This window comes from Neltuma alba, unplaced genomic scaffold (genome assembly GCF_004799145.2).
Source record: "Neltuma alba isolate B1F8T4 unplaced genomic scaffold, ASM479914v2 tig00001521_pilon, whole genome shotgun sequence".
In the NCBI taxonomy this organism is placed as follows: domain Eukaryota; kingdom Viridiplantae; phylum Streptophyta; class Magnoliopsida; order Fabales; family Fabaceae; genus Neltuma; species Neltuma alba.
In genome coordinates, this window is record NW_021632493.1 from 1 (window position 1) to 18,688 (window position 18,688).

The window sequence follows — 18,688 nt, forward strand, 5'->3', positions numbered from 1 at the left end:
TTGACTCTTGATATCTTCAGTGAACAAGAATGCATGTGGCTAAGTCCTTGAGGGACTGAATCATAAATTTACTCAAATATTATTGTCTTCTGAAAGGGGAAATTGTAGTTAGCTACTCTAGTCTTATATTCAAGCTCAAATACTGAATAATCTTCAACCACGGATTCAGTCTAACCTAATCTCATTGAAACATTCCAGAGACCCGAAGTAGATGACGATCACTAGTCATGACCTGGCCAACTAGACAGGGGGATCAAAAACAAAGAAAAGGACACATCGGCTTCAAGAGGTGTTGCAATCTTGCCCAATTTTATGCCCTAATAGCATCCTCCTTGAGTCGCATAGAGGTCCTACATGTTCGCCTAACTTCTGACTTAAAAATATACTTTGGTACCAATCAAATCAATACTTCTATCAGTGAATATCACTTTAGAACAGTAAGCCAATTAGTTTCAGACGTTTGCGAAGTTCATGAGCAAATCCAAAAGGTGTCAAAATAACTAAGGAGCCTTAGAATTCTCAAAAACACATCTGTTCATGTCAGTTTGAAAACTCATTTTTAAACCAAACTCTGCTGTTGCCTGACCTTATTGCCTACGATGTGCAGGTTCAAACAAGAGCTACATAACTAGAGTAACTGCCCTCAGTTAACCCCAAAGGGAGAGAGGGGGGAAAAAAAATCACAATGTGTCCAGTTCTTATTTTACCAATGGACTGAAATTTGACGTGTATTTTTCAAAAGATAAAATCAGGAACACAGATCATACCTGCAACAAGCTGGGAATCAATCCAGCATAGAGAGCTGGAACACCACCCTGTTCAACAATCTTGACACAAGTTGCCAGTGCATTCATTCTTGTTGCCCGAACTTGCATTTGAAGCTGTCTTCTAACAACTTCAAAGGGATATGTAGCAGCTTCAGCTGCACAACCAGCAATAGCACCATATATTAGAGTTCTAATGGGTCCCAATTCCAATTGTTCCAAAGCATTGAGCTCTTGAGCTTGTTCTTTCATATGTTGGATCCTTTTCCTTCCTTCAGGTGAATGCAGATATGCCGACTTTAATATGTCATAAACACCATAAAATACGGCACCGGAAGGTGCCATGCTGACAATGGAGGGTACCAAACCCTTGTAGAGAGAAAAGAAGCCTTCAGTTCTTATCATGTGCCGGAAGGCACCAACCACACCTCCCAAGGCCTCACCACCAGGTGCAACCATTACCGTCCTGATCTGAAAAGCGTCACTCTCAGAATAAAATTGAAACGTAATAGAACCAAAAATCACACTTAATTGAGAAAACTGTTCCGAGAAGGAATAACATGAAATGCTTGAGAATGCCTTTTTATGATCCTAGTGATACACTAGAGACGTATACCAAAAATTATGTTCTCCAGCCAGTGCCTTTTCTTTCCTTAAAATGTTTTATAGCTCATGACTATTATTATGTTCTGAATCACCAGAAAAATTAAAAGAAATATAGCACGTTAAAAATCACAGAAGTACAATTAGAAAGCATCCTGGACCTGGAGGACAATAAATCAAGGTAACAAAGCAACAGTGATGGGCAAAGACATATTTACAACTCCTATATGTTAGGAAGCACTTGTTATAGGCTCTAAAGAACTCTAAATTGTTTTGAAAATTAAGTGCAAGAACCAAAGGATTGAGTAAATTGATGTGAAGAGAGATGGGAAGCCAACAGGAGTGGCAAAAAAGAGAAAAGCCCCATACAGCATTGTCAATTGAGCTATCATGTCAATAGTCCAAGCTAAATTAATTAAACGAAGATTAGGATTGAAAACTATATAGGCATTTTGTAAATTAATACTCAAAAGATAGGATGTTTATAATTGCAGCAAACTGGTAATATAAACTCTACATGCATTGCATAAGCCACCTGCTTTACATCAAACTAGATATAAGAACATACAACAACAGATTAACACAGAAAGAAAGTTATAAGAGAAAGATTAACAGTCTTAGATTGCTACTTACAGTGTCCATAGGTAGGCAGAGCAAGGTAGCTGTAATCCCTGCAGCAGCACCCGCAACAAATCTCTCAAAATTTGTGGTTTCTTCGTTTCCAGAAATCCTTAACAGATGATTTCTATAAGTATCATAAGCATAAAAATTTATAGCTTTAAAGGGTGCTGTCCGTAGAATATTTACGAAATTCCCTTTCCAGAAGCCTTTCAACCCTTGAGAAGTTGCAATTTCCTTAATGAGCTCAAATAGGTTTTTCTGTTCACCACGAACTATGTATTCCAGCTTAAGTCTCTCAAGAGGCGCTACAAATGTCCTGAAACAACAAAAAGCATGTTGGCCAATAAATTTGTGATGCAAAAAGAAATAAAGATGGGTAACTGAATTCAAATTGTGCAGCAAAGTGACAGATATAGCTAAAGCATTTAGAAGTTCTCTGCCATAGCAACCATTTGAAACTAAAAGGGATCTATATAAAACTTAGAACGGCAGAGGAGAACGGCATGTTGAATTTATGTGAATTCCTAATTCACAGTACCGACCTCATGAATTTCTTGGAGCTGACCCAACATGAAAGAAAAGGAGTTCTGAAATTGTCAAAATGATAAGGCGACACATCATGAACATTCTTTTATCAATCTAAAATGAAAATATAACTTTTTCCAATCCTTACAAAACCGAACAAAGAAGAGAAAGATATCATTGTCGCCACCTGAAATGAAGGCAAACCACGAAGTGACAGCAATTACCAGGCAAAGAAGACAAAAGCAAAGGTATGTCATTCGAAAGATGAAATTAAAAGGAAAAATTAGTCACGAGAATGGAAGAAGAAAAGAATAGCACGTCACATGAACTAATCGTTCGTTATTCCAAATATTAGACATACTAAAAAATCCAAACCTTGAAACCATAGCAGCCACAGCTCCCGCCCACAGATGCCTAGTCACATTCATAGCACCCGCTCCCTTCATCTGAACATTCTCCTTCTCTTTACATCCATCGGACCTGTCCGAAATTTTACCCTCATGCTGGCCCAGAATTTCTTGCGATTCTCGAACATAGCTCTGATCCCCTTCGCTTCCGTTTATGGACAAGCTCAACGACAAAAACCCCCCACCCACTGTGCCCGAAGCTCTCCTTTCCCGCCTAAATATTTCGAAACTCACCGTTCTTCTGCGTCCCCATGAAAAACACGAAACCCTTTCCGCTTCAGAATAAGTTTTGGGCGATATCAACGAAATAAACGACGCATGAGCTGAATCAATATCGAGGAACAAGCCCCCAGGACAGAATAAATCACAAGGTTCGGTTTTGATCAGATGGGCCATTGTATTAAGTGATTAATTTTTACAGGAATTAGATCCGAACTAAGAGAGCGATTGGTCTGGTTGGTTTGGTCAGAAGCGACCGAAGCTTGAAGCGGCACAACATGGAGATTTCACATTTTCTTGAAGGCCGAAAGACAAAATAACAAGACGGAATAGGATTTGCCGGTTTGGGTAAAGTGAGAATGACAAGAGGAATTTTAATTGAAGATTCTTGCATAGCTTTGCCCGCCGAAGCCCGCATTGCTCTGTGTCATCGTCAGTTCGAGCTGGGAAAGTGGACGGATGTAGTGGAGTAATATTCAAATGCACAAAACTGCATAATTATTCGACCTTCCTACTTCCTAACATTCATATCTAGGTAGTTGCGTGGCATTCAAGAGGCTAAGCGGCTCCCTCTGCAATACAACCCACCCTCCACCAAACCCCTTAAGCACTGTTCTTCCTTTTTCGGAGGATGGTCCATTTCTAAGCCACCGACCCCGCTGCGTTGAGTTCCATGCGAAGGACCGCGTCAGATTTGAACGAGTTTTGCATTTCGCGTGGATGCCGTGGAATCTGACGAAAGGGCCAAAAAAAAAAAAACACGTGCGTATAATACATTACCACTTTTTATAAAATTAATTAATAATTAATAATTAATTATTACTCCCACAAATATATCAAGAACACCAGTTTACTGTTATAAAACACTTTTAACTAATTATTCTTAGTTAATATATTCAATATCTCTAAATTAAATTATTTTAATTTGTGGCAAAAAGAAAGTAGTTTAATATTTTAAATATATCTATTATTAAATGAAGTTGACTCTCTTAATTAATCAAATTAATCCCTCTTAATATTATGAAAAATACATAAAATAATCAGAAATGTGTCTTATAAGAGGGTAGATCATAAAATATTTTTCAAATTTCATATAATATAAAAGTTGACAAACCCTCTTTCTTTTCTTTCGTTATTTTGAGCCAATAGAAATCAGAACAAATGTGAACAAAAAAAAGGCCAGCAAAAAGGGTAAAGATCTACAGTTCTTTGGTTCTCGGATTTGTGATTGCGACTTTGCGGGACAGATTGTTTTCCCGCTGGATCAACCAGCAAGGTATACAGAACTTGTTTCTTTTCGGTTGTTGGGTGTGACCTCACAACTTTTAAAAATTTACATTAAAAACCTTGAATTTTTATATTTTAATCATTTACATTAGAATTACTGTTAGAGTTAATGATTTTCCTCGTGTCATAATTTTTTATACTTTTTATTATATAGGGTTAATATGCATCTAATACATCTAAGATTTTTTAAGTGCATCCAACATTTTAAAATATTTTGTAATGTACTCAATATCTTAAAATATTTTTTTAACTGCGTCCAATATTTTAAAATATTTTTATGCACCTAACATTCTAAAGTAATTTGTTTAGTGCGCTTAACACCTAAAAATATTTTTTGGTGCATCTAACACCAAGGCAAAAAAAAAATTTCAAGGTGCTAGGTGCACATAAAAAATATTTCGAGATGTTAAATACATCACAAAATGCTTTAGAGTGCTGAATACATCTGAGAAAATATTTCAAGTGCTAGATACATCTTAACCTTTTAGGGCTTTAAGAACATAATATTTGGCATTTGACATATAATTTTAAATATTTTTATACTTAAAAAATAATTCAAAATATTTTGACTGTAATAAAAAATCATTAAAAAAATGTAAAATACTTGAAATTATATGTTGAATGCCAGCAAATGCTATTTTTTAAATGGTATGATACATAATAAAAATATAATATTATGACATGTTAAAAACCATTAACTTTAATGGCAATTTTAATGATAAGAGAGTTAATAATCAAAATATAAATATAAGAGTCTTTAATTTAAATTTTTAAAGCTCAGAAAAGTGATGTGCAACTACTCAGAAAAAGTTTGTGTATTTTAACATCTAAAAAAAAATAGAACCATCAGATAACAAATGAGCATCGATTTTATTTTATTTTATAATCATACTACTCTTTTAGGACTGCATAATAATTTAGGTAGAGTTTGATCATGATTATTAGACGCGTTTGATTTTAATATATTACGCATGGCATGATAATTATTGCAATTTTTTCGACATTTATCACTTTATTTTGGTGAAAGTGTCACATATAATAACCAAGTACTGTCTTTTGCTTTTTGACGAGGAGCCTTTAGCATTATCGAACAAAAAGATACGCAGATGTGAATAAAAAATGAAGAGGACATAGCTAACTTGGGCTTTAGCCCCGCTTTTGAAAAACAGGACAGCAAGATTGTGGAGTGATTATAATAAGCTGATCTTGCAAGAAGAACTAATGTGGTTCCAAAGAGCTAGATGTCAATGGCTTCAGTGGAGGGATAAAAACACAAAGTATTTCCATGCTACTGCTATGATAAAAAAAAAGATAAGTGTGATCGCAGAACTGCAAAATGATGCAGGGGAATCGATCAGAGACAATGAATAGCTGAAACAAATGGCAAGCAATTACTTCAAAACCCTGTATACAAGTGAAGCAGATCCAAATAGAGCGATAAGTTGGCCCAATGCCTTTCCAACAATCCAACCGCAGCACTTAGACCTGATACATAAGGAAATGAGCAACATTGAAATAAAAAATGCAGCTTTTGCAATGGGAGCTTTTAAAGCCCCAGGACCAGATGGATTGCCGGCACACTTTTTTTAGACACAGTGGGATAGAATTGGGGACCAAATTTGCAGGCTGATAAAAGAAGTTTTCAGGGACCCCTCGAAAATCAAGGAAATTAATTCAACAAATATAGTTCTCATATCTAAGGTGGAGCATCCAACGACCCTAAAAGACATGAGACCAATCTCCTTGTGCAATGTGAGCTTCAAGATTGTGACCAAGATCATTGCAACAAGGTTGCAGCCAGTGATGAATTATCTAATAGGAGCAGAACAATGCAGCTTTATCAGGGGTAGATTCAGTTGTGATAACATTGTGGTTGCACAGGAAGCTATCCACCTAATGAGAACTAAGCCTGGAAGGAAAGCATATGTTGCAATCAAGGTGGATATGGAAAAGGCCTATGATAGGCTAGAATGGTCATTTCTTGAGGATACACTCAGAAGTATTGGCATTAATGAGAACATAGGAAGGGTAATCATGGAATGCACAAGATCAGCTAAAATGAGAGTCCTATGGAATGGTGAAGAAGGCCCTTACTTCACCCCCTCAAGAGGAGTATGCCAGGGAGATCCTCTAAGTCCATATCTTTTCGTTCTGTGCATGGAAAGACTGGGGCAACTTATAAAGGCTGAATGCGCTAATCAAAGATGGAAACCTCTTCGATTCCATAGTGAAGGACCCCACCTATCCCACCTCTTTTTTGCAGATGACCTTATTTTGTTTGCTGAAGCCTCACAGAACCAAATCAGAGTCATTAAGCAGGTCATGGAAAGATTCTGTATAGACTCAGGACATAGGATTAATCTAAGCAAGTCCAAAGCTTTTTTCTCTAGGAATGTCAACTTCCATCGGGCTTCTAGTTTGTGTCAAAAGCTTGGCATCGGAATAACACCTGACCTTGGTAAATACCTCAAAATACCTCTCATCCACAAGAAGGTAACCAAGGAGACATTTGGGCATATCATAAGAAAAGTCAGAGCCAAGCTTTCATGCTGAAAAGGAAAGTTTCTTAACATGGCAGGATGCGCTGTACTTATCAAAGCATTCATAGCAGCTCTTCCATCTTACCAAATGCAATCTACTCTCATACCTAAAGGAGTTTTGAAGGAAATTGAGAAGATTAGCCGAAACTTCCTTTGGAGTCAAGATGAACATGCACAGAAAATGCACCTTATCTCGTGGGAAAAAATTATGCAAAACAAAGGCATGGGTGGGCTTGGCATAAGGAATCTTGAGAAACAAAATCAAGCTTTTGTAATGAAGCTGTGTTGGGGCCTGGTGACGAAACTTGAAGCTCTATGGGTGCAATGCCTTAGAGCCCGGTATGATTGTGGAAAAGAGACTATTCCTGCAGTTGTCAAACATAAGCAATGCTCACTGACTTGGAAAGCCATTTCTGGGGTATGGGAGAAATTCACTCAGGGACTAGGTAGGAAGCTAAATAGTGGAAGACAGACCAAATTCTGGCTGGACTTATGGACACTGCTTGAAGGACCTCTGATTCAATATGCTTCAAAAAACTTAGATAGAATTGACCCCAGTAACCTGGTTGCGAACTTTGTCTTGCCAAGTGGACAATGGGATGTCGGGCAATGGAATGAGTTCTTTCCAGATAATATAACACGAGTCCTCCAACAAATTAGACCACCAAGTGTTGATGAGGAAGATGTGGTATGCTGGCATAACGCCCCGGATGGCCAGTTTACAATCAAAGTAGCATATAAATTCTTATCTGAGTTGACTACCAATACTGGAGGATCGGTGTGGAAGAACATATGGCGTTGGCAGGTGCCTAAAAAAATCAAGCATTTCCTTTGGCAAACAGCTCATGAGAGATTAATGACCAACTCACTTAGATCTCAAAGAGGGATAACGGATTCTAGTCTATGCCCCTTAGGCTGTCTATGCGAGGAGAGCATCACACATACATTGAGGGACTGTAAAAGAGCGTCACAAGTGTGAAAGAAATTTATTCACCCTAACTATTCTGCTGTCTTTTTTTCCTCATAATTTGAAGGACTGGCTCACGTGGAATATGAAGAACAATCCAGCAAAAGAAAGATTCCAGCAATGGCCATGGACGAAGATCTTTGGTCATGTATGCTGGCTCATCTGGAAAGCACGGTGCAACCAATTATTTGGAAGAGACAACAGCACATGCTCGGAAATCTACCACCAAAGTTTGTTTCACATTATGGAGGATATATCCAGAGCAAAACTGCGTCATCAAATCTTCAAGGATCATCAAAGCCTACCTAGACACTAGATTGGACCACCGATGGGTGAACTCAGAGTGGACGTAGATGCATCCGCCCAAGGGAATCAACAAGCAACCTGTGGAGGTGTAGTTCGTGATCACCGAGGGAAGTGGGTTATAGGATTCGCAAGGAAGCTTGGAAACTACCTAGTTGTTGCTGCTGAAATCTTAGCTATTAAAGTTGGGATGGAGGTATGCAAGAGCCTCAATATAAGAGACTTTCAGATACACTCAGACTCATTGGAAGCAATTTCCACTCTGGTGAGAGATAGTGGCATTAACCATCCATTCAGACAAGAGATTGAAGAGACAAGGAAGCTCATCTATGAAGAGTAGAATATGAAGCTTGCATATGCTGCCCGAGAGTCATTACAATGTGCTGATGCGTTAGCAAAGCATGCCCACTCAATTGTGGATCAGATGGAAGTTTACCCAGATGTCACCGACTGCTGCAGGAGATTAGCTTTGATAGACATAGATAATAGGGAAGGAGATATAAATATATAACTACTCTTATCAAGCGTAGCTTGTCCTTGTACTAAAAAAAAAAAAAACAGGACAGCACGTTATTTTAGTGCCCAACAAATGTGAAGAAGAGAGATATTTTTATTATCCCGACTATAATTTAAATATAACATGTTATAAGTTGCCAAAAAAAAAAACAAAGGAACATGTTAAAAAACCACATATAGTCTTATACTACCTCCGGTCCTCAATATAAGGTCCTGTTTGACTTTTATTTTGGTCTTAAATATAAGACCCCAATCTACTTTGTCTTTCATATTTATACATTTTTTTTTCAAAGTAGCCCTTCTAATAATAATAGTTTTAGTCAATATATTTGATTAGTAAGGATATTTTAAGAAAGACAACACATTTAGGACAAATAACTAACTCAACTTATTTTCTTAATCTTTTCAAATTAGTCAATAAGTTCTTATAATTAGGACTGGAGGTAGTACATACTACCTCTGACACTTAATACTACCTCCGGTCCTTAATATAAAACCCTATTTGACTTTTATTTTGGTCCTCAATATAAGACTCTAATCCACTTTGTCTCTCATATTTACTCAATTTTTTCCAATATAATCCTTCTAATAATTATAGTTCTAGTTAATAGACTTTATTAGTAAGGATATTTTAGGAAAGACAACACTTATTTAGGATAAATAACTAACTCAACTTACTTTCTTAATCTTTTCAAATTAGTCAACTAGCTCTTATAATTAGGAATGGAGGTAGTATAAGAGTTAATTGACTAATTTGAGTACTACCTTCGATCTTTAATAAAAGACCCTGTTTGACTTTTATTTTGGTCCTAAATATAAGACCCTAATCCACTTTGTCTCTTATATTTACTCAATTTTTTCCAAGATAATCCTTTTAATAATTATAGTTCTAGTTAATACACTTTATTAGCAAGGATATTTTAGGAAAGACAACACCTATTTAGTACAAATAACTAACTCAACTTACTTCTTTAATCTCCTCAAATTAGTCAACTGGTTCTTATAATTAGAACCGGAGGTAGCATTTATTTGTAATAAATATATGTTGTTTTTTTAAAATATTTTTACTAATTAAGTGTATTAATTAGAACTACTATTATTATAAGGATTATTTTATAAAAAAAATAGATAAATATAAAAGACAAAATGAATTAGAATCTTATATTTAGAATCAAAATAAAAATTAAATAAATTTCTATATTAAAAACTGGAGCTAGTATAACATGAAGTATTAGGAATTAAGCTACATTGTTTATAGCTTTATGAATGGTATCACTGGTTAGAATTGACTTTATTAAAATGTTGAAGTTTGTCCAACGAAACGGTCTAAACCAATTGATGTGGTTGGGGATGCCTATGTCGTGGATTTGGATCCTCTTTTCAGTATTTTTGGTTTTTTAATATAAAAGCTAATTTGATTTTTAATTTGGTTCTAAATATAATATTCTAATTCACTTTATCTCTTATATTTATCTATTTTTTTCAACATTTTTATAATAATTACACATGTTAAAAATTTCATCAAATGTTAAATTAATGCACTTGATTAGTAAGGGTATTTTAAAAATGACAGTATCTATTTGTTACAAATAATTAACTTAACAAACTTTCTCAATTTATTCAAATTAGTCAACTAACTCTTATAGTAAGTATCGGAAATAGTATCATTTTTTGTTATTTTATTCCCCTCGTCTTATCATCTTCCTTGGATTAAAAATTTGATGACTAAGGTTTAATTAAATTCATTTATTCGTAAGTAATCATGCAAGTTCATGCCTTAGCTTTTTAATTTTTTATGGGTCAAACGATATTGGTTCTATTTTTCCCCCCAGAAAGGTTAAACGTCATTGTTTGTTCATCACTTCTTTTGACTCAAGTGTCTTTTTTTCAGGACTCTCAAGTTTAAAGGCTAATTCGTCAAAGTAATCTATTGTTGAATATTTATAGCATTAATATTTCATTTAATTTTTTAGCTTTGTTATTAAACTTTGGGTTAATACAATTTCTCGTGTATCAAATTTACTCTTATTTTGGTTTTCATCTTTCAAATTTAAAACCAAAGGTTTTGGTCCCTCAAAAAATAAAATGATCTAAATCTTTTATTGAATTATAAGAAATCAATATTTTAAATAAAAAGAAATTTTAGGGACTAAAACATATGTTTTGAAACTTAAAAAGCCAAAACCAAAGTGAAGGCAAACTTGATAGACTAAAAATTGTATTAAACCCTTAAAACATAATAAATATATGGTTTTTTAAATTAAAACATGTTAATTAAAGTGTATTGTGTAATTATTTATCCAGGGAATTGACAAAAAATTCTCAACCTAAAACATGCATTAATTGTTTTTAAACTAGAAATTTAATAAAGCTCTAAAAATTATAGTAATTTTTTATGAAATATTCCATGATGCTAAGTATTTAAGAAAATGATGTTATTATTCTGCCATTCCATCAGTCTCTCCAATAAGGAAAATGGAAAATCACATAAAAAGAAAAGAAGTTAAAAATTGTAAGATTTCAATTCAAACACTTAAAATTTCAAAATCTCAAAAGAGGAAGTGATGCCTGATGGGATATTTTGTAAATGTAGTTAAATTATGAAAATACTCTTGTATCAAAAAGTTATTAACAAGTTGTGAATTGACAATGACAAGTATTAGACAATAAACGACAAGAAATATACTGATAATAATAAATTATTTATTAATAAGTTATGAACTAGTAATGATAAGTGTTAAATAGCTAATGATAAAAAATATACGGGGAAATGACAAATTTGATAGCTTTTTAAAAATCTAATATAAGAGTATTTTAGTTATTTGATTATATTTGTAAAATACCAGGTTAAGCACAACTTTCTCTTATAAGATTTTGAACTTTTAGGTGCCTAATTGGAATATTGCAATTCTCAACTTCTTTTCATGTCATTTTTCCTAAAGAAAATATATTTTATTTATTAACTTAGCCAACATTTTTATTTAATTTCATCGTCTGTATGATTGAAACTCAAAAGAAACATAGCACTTAATACAAAGTGATCATTTGTATTAATTATTGAGAATTGATTTCGCATTGTACATAAATATGTAAGATAAATTTTGATATGAATTTCCCATATTATCGTCGAACAATATATAATTCACAAGGATTGTGTTTGCAAGTTAAAGTCATCTACCATCAAATAAAAAGCACGAGTCTATGGTCAAATTCAACAAGTATAGGATAGAAGCAGCGGACTGTAAAACGCACCAATCCACTAGTCTTCTCTCTCGTGTTATGCATCAGCATGCCTAAGAAGAAAAAAATTTAAAAAAATGTTTTAGTAAATTTTCCAGTAATATTTTAAAAATCGAACCAGATATTAAATCAGAAAAACTAATAGGTCACGGATAATATAATAATTAAATAAAAATTAATACTATATGCTTATATAACAATATATGTATAAAAGAAAATTTTAAGTTGTGAAATAATTTAAAAATAAACATAAATATTTCAATTTCTAATAAATTAACTAACTTATATCGTAATAACATATCCAAGAATTCACAAATTATTGATTAGTAATATAATTAAAAAACGCATAGGTTGAATTCACAAATGGTAAGTTCTACCACTCATCTTGGCAAGTAGTAGAAAATGAAATCTGGTTGATGGTTAAAGATTTTTTTGAAGCAAAAGGTTGCATTGAGGAACTAAATGGGACTAATATTATTTTGATTCCAAAGGTTGATAGACCTGAGGATGTCAGTCAGTTTAGACCTATTGGTTTGTGCAACTTTGGCTACAAAATTATTTCTAAAGTTCTTGCTAATAGATTGAAGCCTTGGTTGAATACTTGTATTTCTAAGAACCAGGGTGCTTTTGTCCTGGGAAGATTGATTCACGATAATGTAATTGTTGCACATGAAATTTTCCACTTTTTGAAAAGAAGGAAGAAAGCTAAAAGGGTTGATTTTGCATTAAAAATGGATATGAGCAAGGCCTATGATAGAGTTGAGTGGGATTTTGTAGAAGCTATACTGTTGAAGCTTGGTTTCTGTGAAAAATGGGTAAGACTAATAATGAGATGTATCACCACTGTGAAACTGAATTTGTGCCTATCGGGAAGAAAAGTAGCTGAGCTCAAACCTGGAAGGCGTTTAAGGCAAGGTGACCCATTATCTCCTTATATATTCATTCTTATTGTGGATGTGATGTCAAGAATGATCTCCAAGAATGCTGATGCTGGTTTGTTGAAGGGTATTAGAATTGCTAATGATTGTCCTATGTTAACTCATAGCTTCTTTGCAGATGATGTGATGGTTTGTCAAATTAGCTTGTTGACCTGAAGCCTCACAATAATCCTTAAGAATATCAGCCAATTTCCTACAGTTATTTTCTAAAAATTCCACCCCAGAAGTAAGGGACTCGGTTTGCATAATCCTCAATGTTAAAGATATTGATGAGCCAGGAAAATATCTAGGAGTTCCGAATGTGTGGGGAAAGAATAAACAGCAGGCCCTGGCTTATATCAAAGAAAGAGTAGGGAGAAAGGTTGAAGGTTGGAGCAGCAAACTTCTGACTCAAGCTGGTAGAGAAGTGATGATTAAGGCAGTAATCAGTGCAGTGCCTATCTATCCGATGCATTGCTTCAAGTTTCCAAGGAAAATATGTAGGGAACTAGACAGTATCATCGCTCAATTTTGGTGGAATGGTGGAAAGGAAGGAAGAAAGATTCACTGGAGAAATTGGAAAATCATGACTAAGGCTAAATCTAATGGAGGAATGGGATTCAAAGATTTTGAAGTTATGAACGATGCCCTATTAGCAAAGACTGCTTGGAGAATCCTGAATAACCCTGATGACTTGTGGGTAAGGGTCTTAAAAGGGATTTAGTTTCCCAATTCAAGCTTCCTTGCAGCAAAGAAGGGGGGCAAAGCATCCTGGATTTGGAGTAGTGTTTTGACCGGTAGGGACTTGTTGAAGAAGGAAGTTTTTTGGAGAATCGGAAATGGAGAAGGAGTTAATGTTTGGAAAGACAACTGGATCCCAGAAGCTAAAGGCTGCCTAGTAGAAACTATAGAAGTCAATGTACCTGATCAGAATAAGCATTGGTGTGTAGCTGATCTGATTTAGGAAGGTTGCTGGAATTTGGAAGGAATGAGGGGCCTGGTTAGTGAGGAGGTCTTGGGATGGATTGTGAAGGTACCTCTGAATTTCATCAACAGAAAGGATGAACCAGTCTGGAAAGTTGCAAGAAATGGAAAGTATGAAGTCAAAAAAGGGTATTATACAACAAAAAACATGAATACTAAAGCAGTAGACAGGGCGAGCTCATCCACAGTTCTATCTGGGGAGTTATGGAAGAAGGTTTGGAGAATCAAGGCTCTACCAAAAATTATCCATTTTATATGGAGATGTCTGGTGAGATCTCTACCTGTTAGAGAAGAACTCGCTAGAAGAAAATGCAGAGTCTCAGTAAATTGCCCAATCTGCAATAAGGAGGCTGAAACAATTGAACATGCCCTTTTTACCTGTCCTTGGGCTAAAAGTGTATGGTTTGGCAGTGAACTGGCTCTGAGATTTGAAAAAGAAGGCTTTGGTAACTTTGGGAGCTGGTGTATGCAAGTTTTAGTAGAAGAAAAATTTCTTGATGATTTTCAATTAGCTTATGTAGCTTGGTTAATGTGGCTGATATGGAAAGAAAGAAATAATGCAGTTTTTGAGTTTAAAGCAGTCAATCCGGTCAAAGTGATCAGTGACGCTGGTAGAGCTGTGAGGGAATTTTGGGAAGCTAAAGGGTGGAGCAAGGTGGTGGAAGGGCAAAATGAGAATGTAGCGGCTGAGATGGGATGGAAAGCTCCTGAAGGGGATTATATGAAGATAAATTCTGATGGCTCATTTGATGAGAAGTCTGGTTCAGCAGCTGTAGGTGTTGTGTGTAGAAATAAGGACGGTATTTGGCAATGGGGCTTTGCTGATAAAGTTGTAGCTAATTCTGCTCTTGAAGTTGAAGTTCTGGCTTTACAAAAGGCTTTTTGTATTGCAAAAGATCTAGAATTAAAAAAATGTAGTTCTGGAGATTGATTGCTCTGAGATCTTCTGGTGCTGCAAAACGAATTCTGCTAGGAATGTTGACTGGAGGTGCAGATGGGAATTGCAGACTGTAATATTTGAGATGAAAGGTTATGGAGGGTTTGAAATTGCCTTGACTCCTAGGAAAGGCAATGAGGCAGCAAACTGGATTGCTGTGGGTTGTAGAAAAGAGGTGTGCCCTGTGGGGTGGATTTTTGATCTAGCACCTGCTTTGAAACACATTCTGGATGTGGACATTGGTAGCAACAGGAAGTCTGCAAGGCCTATTTCTGGGATTGATTATCGGGAGTTTGATAGAACCGGTATTGGCTAACCTGATGCAGCTTCTCCTTTCGTTTGTTTTGCTCTTTTTGCTGTCTTGTGTTCTTTTTGCTGTGTTTTTTAGGTTGTATGTTAGGTTTGTGCTTTATTTTTTGCTGTGTGGTAGGTTTTATGTTTAGGCTTTTGAGTGTCTTTTCTTTTCAGGCCTTAAGTGGCTATTAGTGTGTGTAATTGTTTGTTTTGGTGATTAATAAAACCATCTTGTTTTGGCAAAAAAAAATCTATATTCATTATTTTATTTTATTACATATAATATTATAAAAATAATAGAAAATGAGTGTGTGAAGAAAAATAATCTTTATGGAGCTGTTCATGGGGGCGAACAAGGGAAGGGATCCAAATCCTATTCATACAACCAGCGTGCTAGTCTTAGGGTATGATTTAATTAGAGAATTAATATTGATGTTATATATAAGACCTATTTCACAAGCTTATTAATTTTTCTCCAAATGAACCCTAATGATATTTTTCTAATAATATTCAAGTAGAAGTGGAAGGGAGAGAATTAAGAAAGATGCTTAGAGTATTTAAAAAAATTATATGTACTAATTTAGCTAATATTTTTAATTAATTCAAATTAATTAATTAGATCTTAGATTAAATACCGGGAGAATATTTATTTCTACATTCAATCCAATGCATATATCCTGTGTGTGTTTTTTAAAAAGATTTTTTTTCCCTTATCAGAAAGAGATTCTTTTTAGAGTTAATATTGTTATCAATCTGTGAACTCTAATCATATTTTAATTTTGGCTTTCTAAAATTTGAAAAATAACTTAAAAATAGTATCAATTCTATTTTTTTTAGGCATATATTTTTTATTAAAAATAGTTGTATTTAAGGTACTATTAAGTACTCCCTCCGTTCCTTATTATAAGAGACATTTGATGCTTATGGCATGTTCCTATATATAAGAGACACTTACAAGTTGTCTCTACTTTTTTGTGTTGATTTACTATTTTACCCATATTTATTATCTCCAACTCACACTCTCTCTCCCTCCCACTTCTCTTTCTTTTAATAATTTAATTGTTCTCTCTCTCCTTATTAATGAGGGCATTTTTGGAAAAAAATTATACTTTTTACACATTAATTATTTTTAACTAATTTTAACTGTTTTTTTGATCAACGTACTTCGGTTATTTGTCTCTTATAATAAGGAACGGAGGGAGTACTAAATATAGACATTTTTTTAGTAAAAATTCTAATTTAATAGAAAAAAAATTTTCCCAGAGAGAGAATTTAATCCGTTGTAGACGAGGCGGAATGGGTCCACTTTTTGTATTCAGATATATTTTATGTAATGAGCCCACGTGGACCAACAATGGGGGTGGTACAGGTTCATTAAAACAGCTGGACCTACCAGCGGATTTGGATCAGAAAGAGCCAGTCCTTCAGCAGACTAAGGTGCGAATATTTACTAAAAAAAGATTATCTTTAACAAAGAGATACATATGTTTTAGCATAAAAAAATAAATGGGCTTAAAAAGGAGCCCAGCGGGTCAGTGTGAATGGGAACTATCCGTTACACCGGTCCCACAAATGAATGAGGAGAGAGAGAGAGAATGAGAACAGTTAACAAGTCCGTGACTCGTTTTCACGGACATTTGTCTCGGTGTGCCCGTGGAGCCACGGCAAAAGGCTTAAAGATAAGAGTATTTCTTTTTTTCTGAAAAAGAAATCACTAGAAAACAATTTTTTATTAAAAATTTTAACATTGAGATAGACTTGGTAAATTTTTATATGCAAAAAATAGTAGTACTCTGTAAATTTTTTCGGGTAACAGTACTCTGTAAATTTTATATATACAGAATACCGATGCTTTGATTTGACTCATTCTTATTAGAGTAAAATATATGGATTATCCTTCTATTTTATTTAAATTACATAGACCTTTTTTCTATTTTAAAAACGTGTATAAACTTCTCTTCAAATTAAAATGTATGTTACACAAACATTCCTTATACTTTTAAGATTCAATTTCCATTCATTTAACTATTAGTTAAATTTGATTTTTAAATTTTATTTTGACCAAAATATCTCTCTTTAACATGAATGTTATTTAAACATTTGAATAAAAAAATAATTTTGATACAATGAAAAATAATTATAATACATGTTTTTTCAAAATTTTTATTATATTATAAAATTTTTAATTTCAATTATATTATAGAATTATATAATTTTAGTTTCTCATGAAATATTGAAACTTAAGATTGTTTTTTAAATGGCTAGAAAATATTTTGAATGCTTATTTTCTTATCACATAATATAAATTATACGAGTTCAAAAACTTATATAAATCATTTAAATTTATGTTTGCATTAGCTAAATTACTTAATTTTTTGGTCCAATATGATAAAAACATTAAACAAACAACAATTTTCAAAAATAAAAAAATAAAATTAAGGTAAAGCAAAAAATCTTAAATTCTTCGATATAGTTTTAACCAAGATTTTGGGATTTAGTATTATGATAGATAATTTAGCAAATAGAAAGTGTTTCAATATAAATTTGAAATAAAAAAAATAATTTTTGAAATATTCTTAAAGTAGTTAACAGTCTGGATTTAAGTGTATATTTTTAAAATAGAAGGGAGGTCTGTATAATTAAGACAAAATACAAGGGAGGTTAAAGTATTTTACTCTTCTTATTAATAAAATAACCAGCAAGGACTTTTCCTAATTTTTCCTTTTTTTAACAAAAAATATTAAATATATTTTTATTGAAATTAAAACATCTCAACATTTTAAAAAAAAAACATCATCCCTCCTATATCAAATGAGAATGCATCAATCTACTACTACCAAACGCTTAAATCGACTGGTTAGGGGTCGTTCTAACTTAACTAAAGTCAGGGTTTCAATCCCGCTTGGGAATGCAGTAGTATTTGTGGTAGGCAAGTTGCCCTTGGAGTCCCATAAAGTACTGCTCCAGATTAGTTTGAGCTTGTTGATGTGCTTGGAAGATGACCTTGTCTTAAAATGCCCGGGGAGGAAATTCAAAAAAAGAATGCATCAATCTCGTTTACAGAAAGTTTGACACGTTTCAAACGGATTAAGAAAAACCTTAAATTTTAATAATTCTCATTTAAAATTCAATAATTTTTAATTTTATTCCTATTTAATATATATTATATTTTATTTAAATAAAATTAATATAATAATAAATAAAAGATAAAATTATATATTTATACAAAAAATTTTTTTCAGTATCCTGTAAATAGAATAAAAGAGCATTAACAATTCAAATTTCAACCGAGGGCAACTAGTCTAATATTCTCTCCCCAGCATCCTTTACTCAGTTCAGTATTATTCCAAGTTCCAAAAAAACCTTGATGCTTCACATTATTTATTTCTGGCATTCTATCCATTTATTGAGTCCAACAGGTCACACAGAACTTCGGCTATTGCGGCCATTTATTGCATCGAAGATCCCAACGGAGTAAGAAGGCCAAACGCGGTAGTTGAGTTAAGAATGAAATAAAATAGCAGTGGATTTATCTTAAAAATAACTAAAGCACAAAAATGTTTC

At 33.7% G+C, this 18,688-nt stretch overlaps 2 protein-coding genes across 4 annotated transcripts; one reads left to right on the forward strand and one right to left on the reverse strand.

Annotated features, from left to right (window-relative positions):
* Positions 1-182: 182 nt before the first annotated feature.
* Positions 183-3,450, reverse strand: LOC114758211 (probable mitochondrial adenine nucleotide transporter BTL3). Of its 3 annotated transcripts, none has more exons than XM_028947237.1 (4): positions 2,889-3,450; positions 2,001-2,304; positions 768-1,235; positions 183-350 (listed from the first exon to the last, which is right to left on the reverse strand). In XM_028947237.1, exons 1-4 carry the CDS (start codon positions 3,314-3,316, stop codon positions 318-320), a joined length of 1,233 nt encoding a protein of 410 aa, XP_028803070.1. In that variant the 5' UTR covers positions 3,317-3,450; the 3' UTR covers positions 183-317. The 3 variants fall into 3 exon arrangements, with proteins under 3 accessions (XP_028803070.1, XP_028803078.1, XP_028803085.1); XM_028947245.1 differs by having other exon boundaries at positions 183-362; XM_028947252.1 differs by lacking the exon at positions 183-350 and having other exon boundaries at positions 402-1,235.
* A 4,811-nt stretch (positions 3,451-8,261) lies between these two features.
* LOC114758265 (uncharacterized) lies at positions 8,262-8,576 on the forward strand. Its single transcript, XM_028947300.1, has one exon. It carries the CDS (start codon positions 8,262-8,264, stop codon positions 8,574-8,576), a length of 315 nt encoding a protein of 104 aa, XP_028803133.1.
* The last annotated feature ends 10,112 nt before the right edge of the window (positions 8,577-18,688 follow it).